The sequence below is a fragment of the Chaetodon auriga genome, chromosome 23 (genome assembly GCF_051107435.1).
Source record: "Chaetodon auriga isolate fChaAug3 chromosome 23, fChaAug3.hap1, whole genome shotgun sequence".
Lineage (NCBI taxonomy): Eukaryota > Metazoa > Chordata > Actinopteri > Chaetodontiformes > Chaetodontidae > Chaetodon > Chaetodon auriga.
Window position 1 is genome coordinate 15,482,452 of NC_135096.1, and position 16,296 is coordinate 15,498,747.

Here is a 16,296-nt window from a genome sequence, read left to right on the forward strand (position 1 = left end):
CGGTTCAACCCTCTGAGAGAAAAGTGCATACATTCAGACGGTTTCTCTGCCTTGCAGTCTTCTGTCGTTGGGACTAAATGCACAGGGAAAGCTTGTGGTGGTTTAAGTGCAAAACCCCACCCCAAAAATGTCAACATGGTGAAAGACAGCTGTCAAGTTATTGCAATTGTGGACCCATTTTGTTGTTCTGTGGTGTGTTTTTTCTCCTGCGCTCGAGTTTAAAAGCAGAAAAAGATGAAACATGAACTCGGCTAGACTCGCCTTTTATGTGTTTTGTGCATTGATTGTATGTGGAGCGTACGCAGGTAAGTTTCTGCTTGAAGCTCCGTGTTTCAGGCGTTTCTCTACATCCCTCTCCTTAATTCAAACCTCTGGTCCTCTTGCTTCTTTAACCTTCAAGGCTGCATCCACCCTACATTTCTCATTCATGGAGGACACACACACACAGAGTATGATGTCATTTTTGCGTCAGACATCAGTGGCCACTAAAGGTCAGCAGAGGTGGACAAGCCAACCACGCCCAGTCGCACTTTGGGCAGCAGCCGACGAGCTGCTCCCTCCGTCAAAGAGTTCTTTTATTGGCGCTGCTAGCTGCAGCTTTTAGTCAGTTTCCTCTTTCCACTTTTAACTTGCATGAATGTGTGTTTGACACGGTGACGTTGGTTTCTGGTCTCCTTCGCTCCCCTCCTGGTGGAACATCTGTACACGAAGGGAGTCGACCAGGAAAAAAGGCAAGGCGGGAGGAGAAAGACGGGATGGGAGCGGAAATGAGCAAATTACCACAGGCTGCACCGAAAACCTGAGCCTGGAAATAACCATTATTTCATGCTTGCACATTTACAATGAGATTGTATCTGTTTTATGTGCCAGAGGCGGTGAAACCAAACATTTGAGAGCAGCAATAAATGCTTTGTTCTTTCATGACAGGCGCCTTCTTTTGGCTGTCTCGCCACACACAAGATCACAGGACGCGCTCCCAAGTGCACACCAGCTTTAAACGGCTTCACGATGACACAGGACGTCATTACGATGTCTTGACACTCGGCATTGCAGTGTGTGTTTTATGGCTTGAGTTTATAGGCCGTGCGGGCTATGATGGCAATCAGACATACGTATGTGTAAGAGGTGATTCATAGTCTGTGAGGCCAGAAGCACAGTTTGCACCAGATGATGGGCTGACATGAGAAGGAGAAGGACAGGAGTTTGGAAGCTGGAAGATATGTGAGGTCAAATATTATTAAAAAAAAACATGAATTTAACATGTAGCTTGTTTATTCAAATTGAAGTCATTAATAATTGTCAAATTAACTGCAATTTCAGGCACAAACAGGCTTACATTTGCTAGATTTTTACCGAGGAAATTAGTCACCGGGGAATTTCTATGAAGATCTTTGTGTGTTTGTGTTTACTTATCTTTATACTCGACAGCAGCTCTGCTGTTTAAAGATATGTAGCTGCGTGCGCCTGGGAGAGTTTCCCAGTCTGTGTATTATGATGGAAATAGGAGATGGCCCTTCAAATGTGCACAATCACCCCGATTACTCTCAAAATCATGCACACGCACCCGTCAATCTGGCTGTTTCTCAGCACCACGTCCCCATGGTTCAGAGCGCTGAGGGGGCACACGCTGCAGCCCGGCTGGCCCGGGGAGGGACTGTGTCTGCAGCTATTCCTAGCCGTGGTGGTATGCTAAATGTTTTACTTGCTCCCTCTGTTTGAGCTTTGTCTGCATCTGCCCCTGGAGACTCCTGTCAGCGTGAGCATTCATGTCCCACTAAACTCCGACGAATTCCCACCCTGCCTTTGCACCGTGGCACTGCATGCACGCCTCCCAAGAGTTCACCGAGTTCCTGTAATTGCCGTGCTGCTTTCTCGCCCCGTGCCCGGTCCTGTCTGATCTCAAATGTGGCTTGCTTTGATGGGATGATATGTGTTGAGAATAATTTTAGAAGAGCTACGTCAGACATTCGCAGGTTATTTTCATAAAGATCACTTGAGAGAAAAGGAAAATAGCAGCGAGGGCAAGGCGGCTTTGGAAGTTTGTGTGTTATTCACTGTTTTTCCGAGGTGGAGGTGATGAGAGCCGAAGGGCCGATGCCTGTTTCATTAACCCCCACAGTCCTCAGTGCACCAGTACAATACTAACACACACAAAGTGGAGTTTTTGCTCCAAAAATAGTCTATTTAGAAGTGCTGGATGGAAACAACCGCTCAGTCATCATCGCAGCAGGAGTTTCTGGCCACAATATTGTTTACACAGCTATGGTCATATTCCACATCCCAGCTCGCCTGTTTCCTGTGTGACTGAAATATGAAAGGATTTTATTTGTAACTCAAATGTTAAAAGCAATTCATCATTTGAATGTCAGCGGGGAGCCGGCAGGTGGTGCCGAAACAGTAACTGAATGGCTCTGGCGTGATAGTTTTCCCGTTTATTTTGGTGTCAATTCAATTAGCTGCTTTGCTTATTTTCACAAATTCAGTCCAATAAATGGGATTTTAACAGCGTGGAGAAGCACAGAAGATACATTTTGGCATTTCCAAGCATTACCAGTGTCTTGCATCCTTCAACAGGGCCCCATCCCACAGGATGTGCAGCACACTGCTACCAATACCAAAAAATACCCAAAAGCACTTTATACTGTAGTACTGCTCCTCTAGCTAGTATGATGAATCATCAGAGTTGTGGTTGTCCATCCCATGTTCAGCTCAGCAACAACAGTGCTGTGTTCCTTTCGTGCAAACTGAGTTAAGGAGTGAGCCGTGGAGACCTGATCTGACCCATGATGTCACGTCGCACCCTCCTTTTATCTCTCTGTCACACCCAAAATATTTGTGTGTCTTTGTCTCTTCGGCCTCTGCTTCTCTTGCGTGCGTGTGGGGAATACAACAGGCCCTCGACAAACGCCGTTGATTGATCCGAAATATTCAGGATGGATCAAACGCTGACTGTGTCCCAAAAGGATTAATATGCTAGAATTTACTTAAAGTGTCTCTTGGAGCGGCTTGTTTGTCACATTTGGTGTGAAAATAGCGCTCAGTCCTTCCAGGAAGTGTGAGCGAACATGTGACGAGAAGTCAGCGAGTTCAGTTCAGTGGTGTTTTCTGTGCTCTAGGCCTGATACGTCTGCAGCCTGGTGGTTGATCAAAAGCTTTCCAGTTTTAGACATATAGCCTAATTTTTGTTAATATTCAGCAGGATGCCAGTTGTCTGAGTAGTTGTTCGGAGTGGGAACTTCTCCAGACACTTTTCTCCTCTTTGTACAGTGACTTAACATCTAGTCTTCATACCGTTCCCTTTTCCAATCCTCTTGATACTCTCTGATATGAACGACTTAGTCTAAAGATAGACATGTCCTCCTCCTCCTCCTCCTCCTCCTCCTCCTCCTCCTCCTCCTCCTCCTCCTCCTCCTCCAGCTCTTCATCTTCCTCAGCACCGGATGCTCGCTGTGCTTTTCTCTAAGATTTAGAGAGATTCGTTTTCCCAGAACACACTTTTCATCTTTCTTTCCCTTCACTCCTCATCTCCCTTTGCCGGCACTGCAATAACAGCGGGATCCGAACGCGTTTGCACGGGACCGAAAACAGGCTGCAGAGAGAGCGACTCGGCTGAGACGGCCTTTGACCTTTTAGTATTTCACCCTGGACCTCTGTGCCTCCCAGCAGTCGCAGGAGACCGATGAGCACTGGTCATGCTCAGACAAGAGAGAGGGACCATGCAGCATCAGGAGGGGAAAAAGGCCAAAGCTGTTGTTTGGTTTGCGATGATGCCTGCAGGAGTCCATTTACACAAACACACTCAGCTTCCTCCCATCCCCATGTCTGTCTCAGGTCATGCTCCATGAGCTTAAAAGCAGGGCCTCAGGTGGTAATTCACTTAGACCTGCAGCATCATCTGCCTTTGAGGCTGTGATTCCATTAGACTGACAGCAGCAAAGTGCTGTTTGTTTCTGTGTGTGCTGCATCATTTTGTTTGTTCTGTTCTCATTTTTATTCTTCTTACAGTTACATCGTATATGCACCTACAGCATATGCATATTTCCGTGTGTGCGTGCATGCGTGTAGATGTGTGTTTGTTACACAAAGGGCTGCAGGCTTGTTCCTGTTTAAACACAGCTGTTCAGTGTCGTACAGTTCAACTCATTTCTTGCTTGTGTATTTGCATATGGAAGCACATCAGAGAGCACCGGGAAACACAATGCCAGCTCATGTGATTTTAACTGTATCCCCTTCCTGTCAGCCAGCCATGATGTCATGCCTTACAGCAAGGACACTCTACCCTTTTCATACTGGAGAACCCCCAAATAGATATGTCTGTGACCGAAGGGCCCCATATGAGCCACATTTGAGGGCAGCAAATAGACAAATGATTCTTTGGCAGCAGTATGGCAGCATGTAATTTACATGATGGAACACCGTATACTTTTCTTCGTTTTCTGGTAAACCACTGGGTCATCCTAAAGGATCCTATGGGTGGGTGCAGGGCTGGAGGGGTCTCCCTCCTCCCACCCACAAGTCCCTCCCGTCCCCAATAAGTGGCACGGATAAACCGAAGGACAGCTGGAGTTTCCTGCCAAGAAACAGGCCATGAGGGAAATTAGGAATTCTGCACATCCTGGCCATTTCCTGTTCCGACTCCCACACATGTTCATGAGAACGCAGATATAATTTCACAAACACACACACACACACACACACACACACACACACACACACATTTGGTCGACTTGTTTTTTATTTACATACTTAGTCTCCATCTTTGTCAACAAGATGACAAGTCCATGTTCCTCATGTGTTTGATATGCTTGCCAAAACAGGAAACTATCCATCATCAGCACTGTAATGCACATGCACATGCATGTGTGCGTGCACACATACACACACACACACACACACACACAGCTGACTGATTTTCAGTGGTGTTGCTACCATATTCCTGTTTGCAATGCCTAACACAGCCTGTTTCATGCACCTACTGCCTGTTCTATTACCTCCTTTTATCACCTTCTAACAACAAAGCGTTACTTTCAGATTGCTTTCAAGTAGTTCATGTAACCATAAAGGCTTAGACACACAAAACCACACATTAAGACACATACACATTTTGCTGGATCAAAAGAACAGGGTCGCCAGAGGGGTTAATCCTGGTTTGGTACAGTCCCCACCAGTGACTGACACCGTACAGCCTGTTAACGAGAAGGAATGACACCCCCTGAAACATCAGTGGGATTACCCGGGAATATCCCATCTGATTGGACTGTACTGGGACACACTGGACTGTACCACAACCAGGGCAGCCTTAGGGGGACCTTAAAGTTGTTTTGTTCGGTTTAGTTTGTTGTTAAAGTTGCTGGTGTTATATTTTGCTCTGTGTATGTTAGGCTGGAGGAGATGCAGTAAGCATGTGTGTGTGCGTGTGCTTCTTAGCAGACATCCCTGACTCGTATACTTGACCGTGCTTTCCTTCCACTTGACAGTTGTATTGCCAGATAAGACAACATTCTTCCTGAGTGTACGCTGGCAGTCGGGGGTGTTTATTCATTCCACAGGTTGGGTAACATCAGATTTTCTGGCCTGGAAATAACTGAGAAACAGGGAGCTACGTCAGCACACACTGACGCTACGTATTGTCACAAGCTGGAGAACAGACTGTCTGTTCTGCTCCGTCTCCTTCAATTTCTTGTTTTGGACTCAATTCTCAACTGTGCCATAGGTCAGCTCTAAGCATGAAAAATCCTTCCTCACATTTCCACACAGCCATAAGATTACAGTTCTTCTACCTCTGTGAGGTGTCAACATGAAGATGCCTTTCAGAGACCATCACCTGTTCTGTTGCATTACCCGATGTGAGCTGCTGGATTGGGGTTAGCCAGCTGCATGTTGCGGTTGCGCCACTTTCCTTTGTGTCCAGCAGAGGGAGCTCTGTCACCACCTTTGACTGAACACAGCTGGGCTCTCACAACCACCTTGCTGTGCCTTCCTTCACCCACACTGGCCTTTATAGCCATCAATACCACCTGTAGTCTGATTGATACCCTCTCTGTGGGAGCGCCGCTGGTGCAGTGATTCGCTGCAGGTTTATAGATCTCAGAAGCGCTCAGTGCGTCTGTTTAGGGTATATTGATTGGCGTTTTGCTCCTCCTGTCCTCCATCAGCATCCTTTTCTTTCACCTCCTTAGCTGGAAGTAGAGGCGTTGGGTGTGCCAGCGGTGAGCAAGCACACAAGACGCTAGAGGGCGAGTAGACGGCACAGGGCACCCGCTGGGGGTCTGTGAGCAGTTGTCATAGCAACAGGCAGTGAGGATGGCATGAGCTGAGATGAAGGTTTTTTTTTTCTTTTTTTCTCCTGTAGATCATCCCTGCTATGTGGGTGTGATCTGACAGCATGTAAATATGTGTGGAATCATGACAATCACTCACCTCTAAGTGTGTGTGTGTGTGTGTGTGTGTGTGTGTGTGTGTGTCCAGATGGAGCAGGTCTCAGATGATGAGTTGGACCATGGAGCCGAGGAGGACAGCGACAAGGAGGACCAGGACCTGGACAAGATGTTTGGAGCCTGGCTGGGAGAGCTGGACAAGCTCACTCAGGTTAACACACACACACACACACACACACACACACACAAAGAGGGGGTGGATGGATCCACACATACAGACTCACACAGGTAGAAGAGCGGGCAGAGAGGAAGAGGCGGTATCCATAGCAACCCCAACACTGCTAATCCTGTCTCCCTATACTGTATCCTAGCAACCCTCCCCTCCCACAACCACTTTATATGGTGTATTTGTGCAGGTCTGTGTGTGTGTGTGTGTGTGTGTGTGTGTGTGTGTGTGTGTGTGTGTGTGTGTGTGTGTGACTCAGGAGTCTAGCAGGAAGACACGGTGGCTCAGATCCTGTGCTTTGATTGTAATGTGAGATTTTTGCATATATGCACCTCATGTTTTGCCTTTGTGTGTGTGTGTGTGTGTGTGTGTGTGTGTGTGTAGAGTCTGGATGATGGCAGGCCCCAGAAAACACTGCAGAAACCTCCTCTGAGGCAGGAGACCAATATGGCTAACTTCTCGTACCGCTTCTCAATGTACAACATAAACGGTGAGACCATAATAACAGCGCAGATCCACTAAACCCTTCGCCGCTCTGCCTGGCCTCGCTCTCTGATCATCCTCTGCTGAATCTTTTGCTCCCCGCAGAGGCGTTGAACCAGGGCGACACAGTGGACCTGGACGCCCTGATGGCCGACCTGTGCTCCATCGAGCAGGAGCTCAATACCATTTCCAAACCAAACTCCTCATCTCGCGGCCAAAACAAAGGCCAGCAGCGGGCCCCTGGAGGGCGCAGTGCCAGCACCAAGCACACAGGCACCAGCGGAGGGGGAAGCAGTGGAGGTAGTGAATGATGGCCATTTACCGAACTCTCCCTTTGTATTTTACATGACCGTGTTGTTGTTGGGTTTGGATAATGTGTGGATTTGCTGTACAGCAGAAAGGAGGAATGTGTTATGGAATAAAACAGGAAGATGTCACTCTTCCTCTGCTGTGTCTGGTACAGGCTGATGGGAAAAAACTCTAACTAAAGACAAAACAAACACATGCAGAGTAATAATGTAGAGCAGGAAGTGGGATACAATCAGCAGAATCCTGTTCGTAACAAGGAAATGTAGTCTCATTAGCATGCTCGAGTGATGGCTGTGTCACTGGTATGATAGAAATGCAGGCATGACATATTTGCTGTGGTCTTATTTGTTAATGTTAATCATAAAAATATATTTCTTAACAACCAACCTAATGCATGGAACTCTGTGTAGTGTATCCATGCAAAAGGCTGCATGTGGCATCTTAAATCAAACACCTATAGTGTAAACTGGAGTCCATCTGCAGTTAATTTCCTGCCGTCTGAGCTGTGTTTAATGTCTGGACTCCCCAGCAGGAAGTGCCAGTAGCAGTACCCGGGCATCGCCGGCCAACACAGTGCGAGGCGGCAGCGTCAGCGCCCGCCCCACCGCCTCCAACATCTCCCTGGCCGACATCACCTCTCAGCTGGAGAAGGCCTCCCTCAGCATGGATGAAGCGGCACGTCAGACCTCTTCCTCTTCCTCCTCCTCCTCCTCTTCTTTCTCCTCCACCACGCTCCGGCGGCCCTCGTCAGGGTCGTCCGGCGGCGGCGGCGGACACCGAAGGACGGGCTCAGTGGGCACGGTCAGCGAGCAGGAGGGTCCGTCCCAGCGGTCCAGTGTAAACTCAGCATGTGCCTCAGCGTCCAGCATGGACTCCCTGGACATTGATAAAGTGATGACGGGCGGAGAGGTGGAGGGCCAGAGCAGCCCGAGCACGCAAGGGCAAAACCAGACCAGCACAGAGGTACGACCGACTCTGAAATACACACAGAAACACACACCAAGGTGATCCAAAAGGTCCACATCGTATTATAAGAAGTGTGTGTGAGCCACGGCGCAAAAGGCTGTAATGGTCGAGCTGAAATGTGTGTGTGAATCAGGTGTGGGGTCAGTTCAGTGTCTGTCATTCTCAGGTTTGATTTTAAATAGAGCACAAGCACCTTTCACTTTTTCCAAACTTGATGACCCTGAAATGACCTCAGTCCGGCTCCGGTCCTGCATGTTTACCCACACAGCATGACGCTTGGTGTTTACTGAGAATGGATGCACAATCCGGCCCGTGTGTTGTGCATTGCATGGTGTGTTAATGAATGCATTGTAATCTCCTATCGGGCTCCTAACTGTGGATTACAATGTTAACATCTACCATTTCTGAATTCCTTTGTTCACTCACCAAGCATCTTGACCCTAACAAAAGCAAAACATCCTCTAAGTTTGACCTGTTAAGACCGAAGCTAACATACCGCACCTAAGCAGATATGTGTGTTTAGCTGACATGTATTAGCTAGGAGGAGAGGAGAGTGTAAAACCATGACAGTGAGACAATATCTGAGTCCAGAAGGAAAAAGTTTACATGTTAACACAGTGTCTTGCATGTGCCCTGTCCCCCTGCATGTGATCATGTTATCTGTGTTTGCATCCTTTCCAATATCTCTGGCCTCTATCCACGCACACACCTTGCCTGCACCGCCTGATTTCCCCCAGCATGTCACGCTGCGACGGGCCAGGCGGCAGCTTGACTTCACCTCACGAGAGGGTGAAACGGATCAGGCCACTGTAAGTGCAAGCATGTGAGAATGCATGTGTGCATGCAAGCGTTTTAGTTTGCACATGTAGGGCTGCAGGTTAATTGCTTCGAGTGTAATCCTCTAAACACGTCACTTTTGAACCATTTTCTGTTCACCCAGGTTGCCAAATAATGCTCATACAAGAGATACAGAGAGCAGAATTTTAATCCAACTTTAATTGACGGAATATCACAATCAATATTTCAGCTCTAATGTGCAGCCTTTGGTTTGTGTGTAATGTATGCATATGCAAGCATAGAGGTGTGTTTGGTGTGAATGAGGGATTGTGTGTATGCTTGTGAAAGTAGCCGTAGACTATAGGTCAGCCAGAATGCACAGTGAGCGATGTATTGACACACTCCAGCCGATGGCAGTCATCTCTGCAGTTCTCCTCACAATCATTGCTTCTTCGCCCACAGCTGCAGCTAATGACAACCACAACTGCTGAGCGGAGCCTTCTCTTCCACGCTTCTTTTACACCAAAAAGATTAAAAAACACCTGCAATTAATAAGCCACTAAGAATCACCTGGCACTGACTTTTCGATGTTTTGTCTTTTCCTCTGCTCTTTTTATCCCTTCTCTTTTCACCCAAGCACTCCTATCTGGACCGAGAAACCTCGCTCATTCTGAAAAGCATAGCTGGAAAGCCCTCTCACCTCCTGACCAAGGTGACACTCGCTTCTTCGATTTTTCTCTCGTGTGTGCGTGTCTGTGTGCGTGCGCTGCTCCTCGCTTCTGCTTTGCATGTGTACAAGTGGAAAAATCCATGCTGAGAAACAGCTGCTGCTCAACTTATTTATGTACGTAAGTGAAGAAGAGATAACAGTTTCTTCATCTGCAGCAGGATCAGGCCTGTAGTGAGGGCTGTCATGTAGTATTCTTAGAAATTTAGCAATACGCCAAGAAATGAATTACAAGAAACAGGGGTAAGAAAATCAGAATGGATTTTCCCTCACATCACTCTTCAGCTTTTACCATGCTCCACGCTTAGACTGTACGTTGATTGCTTTCTCCTGCGTGCTTCCTTTGACTGGCAGGTGGGCTTTTGTCAGATTGTCTCTGTTCGCAACTTTCTCAACACTGTTTCGCTGTAAACCTCTTGGCAGCAGTCAGTTTTTCCAGCAAACGAACTGGCCGCGGCCTCCGGCTCTCGTGTGGAGCTTATGCTGATCAGATGTGCGCACATTTGTGATTTAAAGTTGGCTGCCGCTGATTGTGATTTATCCGACAGTCGCAACACGACACAGAGCGCGCTTTCCAAGAGCACAGCAAGACGTTCCAAGAGAGGTAGACGATGCAGGCCGGAGTTTCTTACATCCTTTTGAGATTTAATGATGCTGAATAGGAAACAAAGCACAAATGATGCTCATCGCCGACAGTATACGGTTACGCCATTAGTCTGGAAGATTCTTATCTTCAGGACTTCAAAACAAAAGCTTGTCATGTGCAATACATGTAAAAGTAAACTGAAAGATCTCCATTAGGGGTCGTTGGCACTGGATTGCAGATTTCTTTCCAAAACCTTTTCAGTTATCTCCATTTATTTGAATATAATGGATGCCAGCAGTGAAGCTGGCTGGCTCTCACAGTCATATCCACTCGATTCATCTGCACTCCAAAGCCAAAATTTCAGTTGCTTATTTTTCTCTTTGTATTACAGAACAGTGGAATGAATTCAATGTTCAGGGCTATTGGTTCCCAGCGTGTCGGATCCCAGTCCGACTCTGTACGCAAAGAGCATTTGAGTGGTTTTAAAAAGGGGGGAGCGGATAGATTGCCCATGGCGCACAGGCTGTGAGGGAGTTTATGTGTTAGTGTTACACTTTTCACCACAGAGCGCGAGAGAGAGGCAGCCGCCTTCGACTTACAAATTCTCTCCCTCTCCTCGCTCGCGAATCAGAATACTGAATGAGCGCAGGATGTTTGGGAACAAGCGCAGAGAGAGAGAGAGAGAGAGAGAGAGAGAGAGAGAGTGGAGAGACATCAAAGGGAGAGGGTGCCAGGATTTTTTTTCCAGGCAAGGCAGAAGAGCCTTTTTAAAATTGGCTCTGGTGTGGCAGAGTGTGAAAGTGGAAGGGAAAACGCCTGTGGAATAGGAATACGACTAATGTCTAATAAAAAGCAGGGTGTAGGTGTCATGTAGAGAGGAAATAATGGAGGTGAGAGGGGAGACGTGGAGGGGCTACGCTGACTATTATGGGGCTAAACCCACAGTGTGACTCAGATTGACTGTGGACTGTAATCTGCACAGCACGGTGACCTCTCCTCCCTCGCTGTGTTTCTTGCTCACACTCACACTCGGCTGACTAAAAGCCTGCCACTATGTGTTGGCCAAACAAGAGTGTTGGCTTTATTGCATTAATGTGCATGTGCCCCGGAGCTGGTCATGTGGAAAAGGTTGTCTGGGTCAATCAGAGAGGGGGGCGTGGGGTTCTTGAGATAAGAGGCTTGGGGAGCGCTTGTTAATACCCTTCACCCCCTTTACTTCAACACACGACTTCAAATATTCAGCACCTCGGCTTCTCATTCACCCAAATTCCACTCTCCGTCCTTGTCACTGTGGTTTAGCTCAGGGGGCTAGTGCCGGTCACGGTCCTCCACCTCGTACTGATTGGCTAAAGGGTAGAGGGGTCTTGCAGTAGTGGCTCGCTGGTTGGCTGACGCCTCATTCTACTATTTTTGCGGGGATTATGCTCCATCGATTGGGCACGCTCCCAAACCCCTGCATCTGATGCATAGAGAGAGGGGAAGAGAGTGATGGAGAGGCGGGGGGGGGGAGAGGGGAGGAAGCAGGAAGAGAGGGTGGATTGAAGGGGGAGGGGCTTCCTCCCTACTGTCTCACTCGGGGTTTTAGTCAAGTTGTGCTCATCGCGGGCGCACATGTCTGCGAGTCTGTGAACCTGCGCTGTCACAAAGTCTCTGCTCAGCAGTCCCAGCTAGCCTGTCAGCTGCCGCCTTTGAGTGGTGGAAGATGTGGATGCACGGCTGAATTTCACCCACTGAGGATCATTGTGGAATAACTTTTTATATGCCGGTATCTCACTGTGACAGGTGGCAAGCAGGCAGTTGTTTTTTTTTTTTTTTTAATCTTGCAATGTAAATACAACTGAGACAGAAAGAATTTTGTCTTTAATTATGGACGAATCTGGATGTTTTTTCGTTTTTGTCCTTGAGATCTGAGTATGATCCGTGCCGGAGATCATTGTATCTTTGAGTGGAGGGCATAGAGGCTTTCTGAGCTGATCCTACACTCATCCGCAGCCTCTCGCCCTTTGGGGATCTTCTACTATTGTTTCCCTTCTGCTGTAAAGCGAGATCAAAGGAAGCGGCTGCAGCTCCATATGAATCCAATATGGAACCGTAGACGGCAAAGAGAGCGCCATATTTGAGGGAACACCGGAGCGATGTCGCAATAGCCGCCGTTTAGCATCACGGTGTCTAGTTGTGTTTGATCGAATATTCACACACACAAGTGTTACGCACACCCACTTTACACACGTGGAAGCGTTCACAACCTGCGGAATGGAGGTGATGGCATCTTGTTGGAGGGGGCAGGTAAGCAACCCCAAAAAAATGGAAGACTTGGATTTGGTTTTGCACATGACATCATGCGCCATCATGCCCAAGGCTTCTGCGTTTAAATGGTTTGGAAGGCTGCTGACTATTTAATGAAGTTGTGTGTGCATGATGTCTCATTCCTGCCAGAGAATAATGAGAGACATGGCGGAAGAGGAAGAGGCAAGGCTGTGACAGCTAGAACGATTTTTTTGTGTGTGTGTTGTTGTGTTATTGTGTGAGTGATGACTGTGTTAACCGTTCTCCTGTGCGTCCATATAGGAGGAGCAAGCTGCCAAATTGAAGGCAGAGAGGATCCGAGTCGCCCTGGAAAAAATCAAGGAGGCACAGGTCAAAAAGGTAGGACCACCTCCTTCCTTTTGCACACACGCTCTCATTTTCTGACTCCTTAAAAAGACCGTTCTGTCTGATAATGATCGCTGTCTTGTCATATTCGCCGCACGCTGCATTTCTTTGTGAACTTCATTCACAGCGAGGCGGTGAAGCGCGGAGAAAATAGGTCATTGCAGTGTTTGATTATGTGTGTGTATCTGCTGGGGAGGGAGCAAGAAATCAGACAGAGGCTTCAGAAAGAGAGCGCTGCAAGACAATGCGGACACATTCCACACAAAACATCTTATTTACCCCGTCCAGGATACAACTGGGGCGCCTTGCTCCATTGAAAGCCATGGTGTGAGTCTCCTTTGGGAAGGCGGCTTGGGACTCCTCAGTGTCTCTGCCAGTGAATGAACAGTCTCTGTGAATGAGAGCAGCAGAATGGTGGCCTATTCTACGCAGTGAATAGTTGAGACCCAGTAGTGTTTGGATGGACTTCACTCTGCTGAGTGAATACACTATGACAAGATAAAGAGTGCTGGTACCGACAGCACATAAAGAAACCTCAGCCGGTCTTAGCACAACACTGTGACGTGCTAAATTATTAGTCTTGTCAGCTGTCTGCACAGCCAGCTGTGCCTCACGGTCTGCTGTATTTTGTATTCTTGACATTGGAGGTTCAGAGATATATCTCTTTGAAGCACTGGGATTTTTGGTTTGATGTAACTTTTTTTCTGCCAGACTAGGGGGGTTTTTAGGGGTCTTTCCTGTGAGAAATGTAGGTCAGACTCCCCGTGTCTTATTCTCACAGCTCCCCCAGCATTCTCATTGGTCCATATCTCCGTTCAGTCCACTGTACCCCCACACTGATTGGATGTCAGGGTCCCAGTGGGAGGGAACAAACAGGAGGTCAAGGAATTGAGGGCTTTATTCGGTTTCACACCAGGACAAGTCTTATATAGGCTACGACTGTGTGAGGCTGGATCTGGCACGTGTGTGTTTGTCTCATCCAGCTTAGTTTAAGCTTGCTTGTTATGGGGGACTTCTGGTTGCCTATGGATGTAAAACTTTGGCCAGATTATTGGATTTTAGAGTTTAGTGGCTGTATATGTGACACTGTGACTGTAGTGACCCCATAAATAGTTTGAAGTATTTGAAACACATGATCAGATTTTATCCTTTCAGTACATGAAGCTGTCTGTCCTCAACCAGATCAGACTGATAGGTACTCAATATGATGGGCAATATAGAATAAAATGGTACTAATTGTTTTAAAAAACCGACATTGACATAGCCGATCTTTAAAATGAACACTCTCCTTCCTCCTCTTCCTCAGCTGGTCATCAGGGTCCACATGTCAGACGAGAGCTCCAAGACCATGATGGTGGACGAGCGGCAGACAGTCAGGCAGGTGCTAGACAGCCTGCTGGATAAGTCCCACTGTGGCTACAGCCCTGACTGGTCTCTTGTGGAAACCATCACGGAGCTCCAGATGGGTAAGGGAGCAGATCGTTTGTAGACACCTGAGTCAAATAAACAGTGTTTAAGGTTTGATTTAGGATGTTTCACGAAGGATGGGGGCAATGCAAACAGTGTGGGTGACAAACATCTACTGTGTTATCAGTATCGGTGATCAAAGAATAGCTCTGACTTGAGGCTAATTGTCAGCTTACAGTTAAAGGTTCTGCCCCACGCAAAAGGCAGAAAACCCTGGAGGGAGGAATTAAGTGCACATTTGCAGGTCAGCAAAAAAAAAAAGTGCATCTCTTGCATCTTCATTAGCCCCTCTCCTCTCTCCTCCTCTGTTTCTCTCTCTCAGAGCGTATTTTTGAGGATCATGAGAACTTGGTGGAGAACCTGTTAAACTGGACCCGGGACAGCCACAACAAGCTTATGTTCATCGAACGCATCGAGAAATACGCTCTTTTCAAGAACCCTCAGGTGACTGTCTTACACTTCAGCGCACATTTACGGCCGAGCGAGGGCAGATCATCTTCTCGATGCCCTCCGTAGCCGCTCTGCGTTCGGCGTATAAATTCTGAAAGCATATGCTATACACACAAACACATTGTTTATGCATGCTCAGTGCCTGCACAGCCCAGAGAGTGAACAAGGGACTGTGTTTGTGTCGGAGAGCTGGAAGTAGGTCAAAGCTCTAAAGCGAGTAAAGGTGAATAATTTATTTAACATAAAACGAGGTGAGCCACCGACTTTACGCCTCCCCCTCCCTCCTCTCCCTGTCCTGTATTTACTTCACCGTGCCTCTCGATCATCTCCAGAACTATTTGTTGGGGCGGAAGGAGACATCCGAAATGGCTGACAGGAATAAAGAAGCTTTATTAGAGGTGAGATGCTGTAAACTGCTGGATTTCCTAACATTTATGCAAATCAGGACTCGGAGGATAAACTTTGATATTGATATTCTGTGTATCTGTCAGGAGTGTTTCTGTGGCGGCTCGGTGTCGGTGCCAGAGATAGAGGGTGTCCTGTGGCTGAAGGAGGATGGGAAGAAATCATGGAAGAAACGTTACTTCCTCCTCAGGGCTTCGGGAATCTACTACGTGCCCAAAGGCAAAGCCAAGGTCAGTGAGACTTGAGGCACATAAGTCAGACGAGATGAAGATGGAGAACAGATATGTGGGTTGGGTTTATGAGAACCAGATTCAGACAGTCTGCTCTGTGGTATTTCCTGTTTGGGGCCGAATCACTTTAAATGCAACAGAAAGAGCACATGCTTTTTTTTTTTTTCTTTTTTTTTTAAATCCAGAGAAGATTTGTTGTGCACATGTGCTCTATTTTTAGCGCTATCATCCTCCAAAGTCATTTTCAGACCGCAACACTTCGGTCTTCAGTGACAGCACATCAGCATTCATTAGCTGCGTCACTTTCTCGCCTTATTTAAATCCTGCACTCAAAAATAGGTCCTACAATACATAATGGTGCCAGCTCAGGCACCGAATAAGCATCATACATTTCATTGAGATCTGTGTTATCAACCTCTAAAAGTTGTCCACCCCAGACTTGGACCACAGTGGGACTCAGATCCTCCTATCATAATTATTTTAAAGCCAATTTAGAGCAACTGCACTCAAGTGCCAAAACAGCATGTGCTCCAAAAGTACTTTTAGACCATTAATATGTAATTTAGACTGGCCTTGCATGTTTCTGTACATCTAGTTAGTCAGAACGTCACCAGAAGTGTTAGCTGTAGCTGTAGGTAAGT

The 16,296-nt window shown here is 47.3% G+C and overlaps 1 protein-coding gene across 4 annotated transcripts in view; it reads left to right on the top strand.

Moving 5' to 3' along the window:
- raph1b (Ras association (RalGDS/AF-6) and pleckstrin homology domains 1b) overlaps positions 1 to 16,296 on the top strand; it is a 37,651-nt gene that overhangs the window by 15,674 nt on the left and 5,681 nt on the right. Inside the window, exons 3-13 of one of the 4 annotated variants that reach the window (XM_076723069.1) lie at positions 6,469 to 6,588; positions 6,988 to 7,093; positions 7,192 to 7,386; positions 7,925 to 8,358; positions 9,099 to 9,170; positions 9,776 to 9,850; positions 13,020 to 13,097; positions 14,410 to 14,569; positions 14,893 to 15,014; positions 15,353 to 15,418; positions 15,512 to 15,655. In XM_076723069.1, the coding sequence (XP_076579184.1) occupies positions 6,469 to 6,588; positions 6,988 to 7,093; positions 7,192 to 7,386; positions 7,925 to 8,358; positions 9,099 to 9,170; positions 9,776 to 9,850; positions 13,020 to 13,097; positions 14,410 to 14,569; positions 14,893 to 15,014; positions 15,353 to 15,418; positions 15,512 to 15,655 (1,572 nt within the window). The remainder of the gene's footprint in view (positions 1 to 6,468; positions 6,589 to 6,987; positions 7,094 to 7,191; positions 7,387 to 7,924; positions 8,359 to 9,098; positions 9,171 to 9,775; positions 9,851 to 13,019; positions 13,098 to 14,409; positions 14,570 to 14,892; positions 15,015 to 15,352; positions 15,419 to 15,511; positions 15,656 to 16,296) is intronic. The other 3 variants (XM_076723070.1, XM_076723071.1, XM_076723072.1) reach the window with 3 other exon arrangements.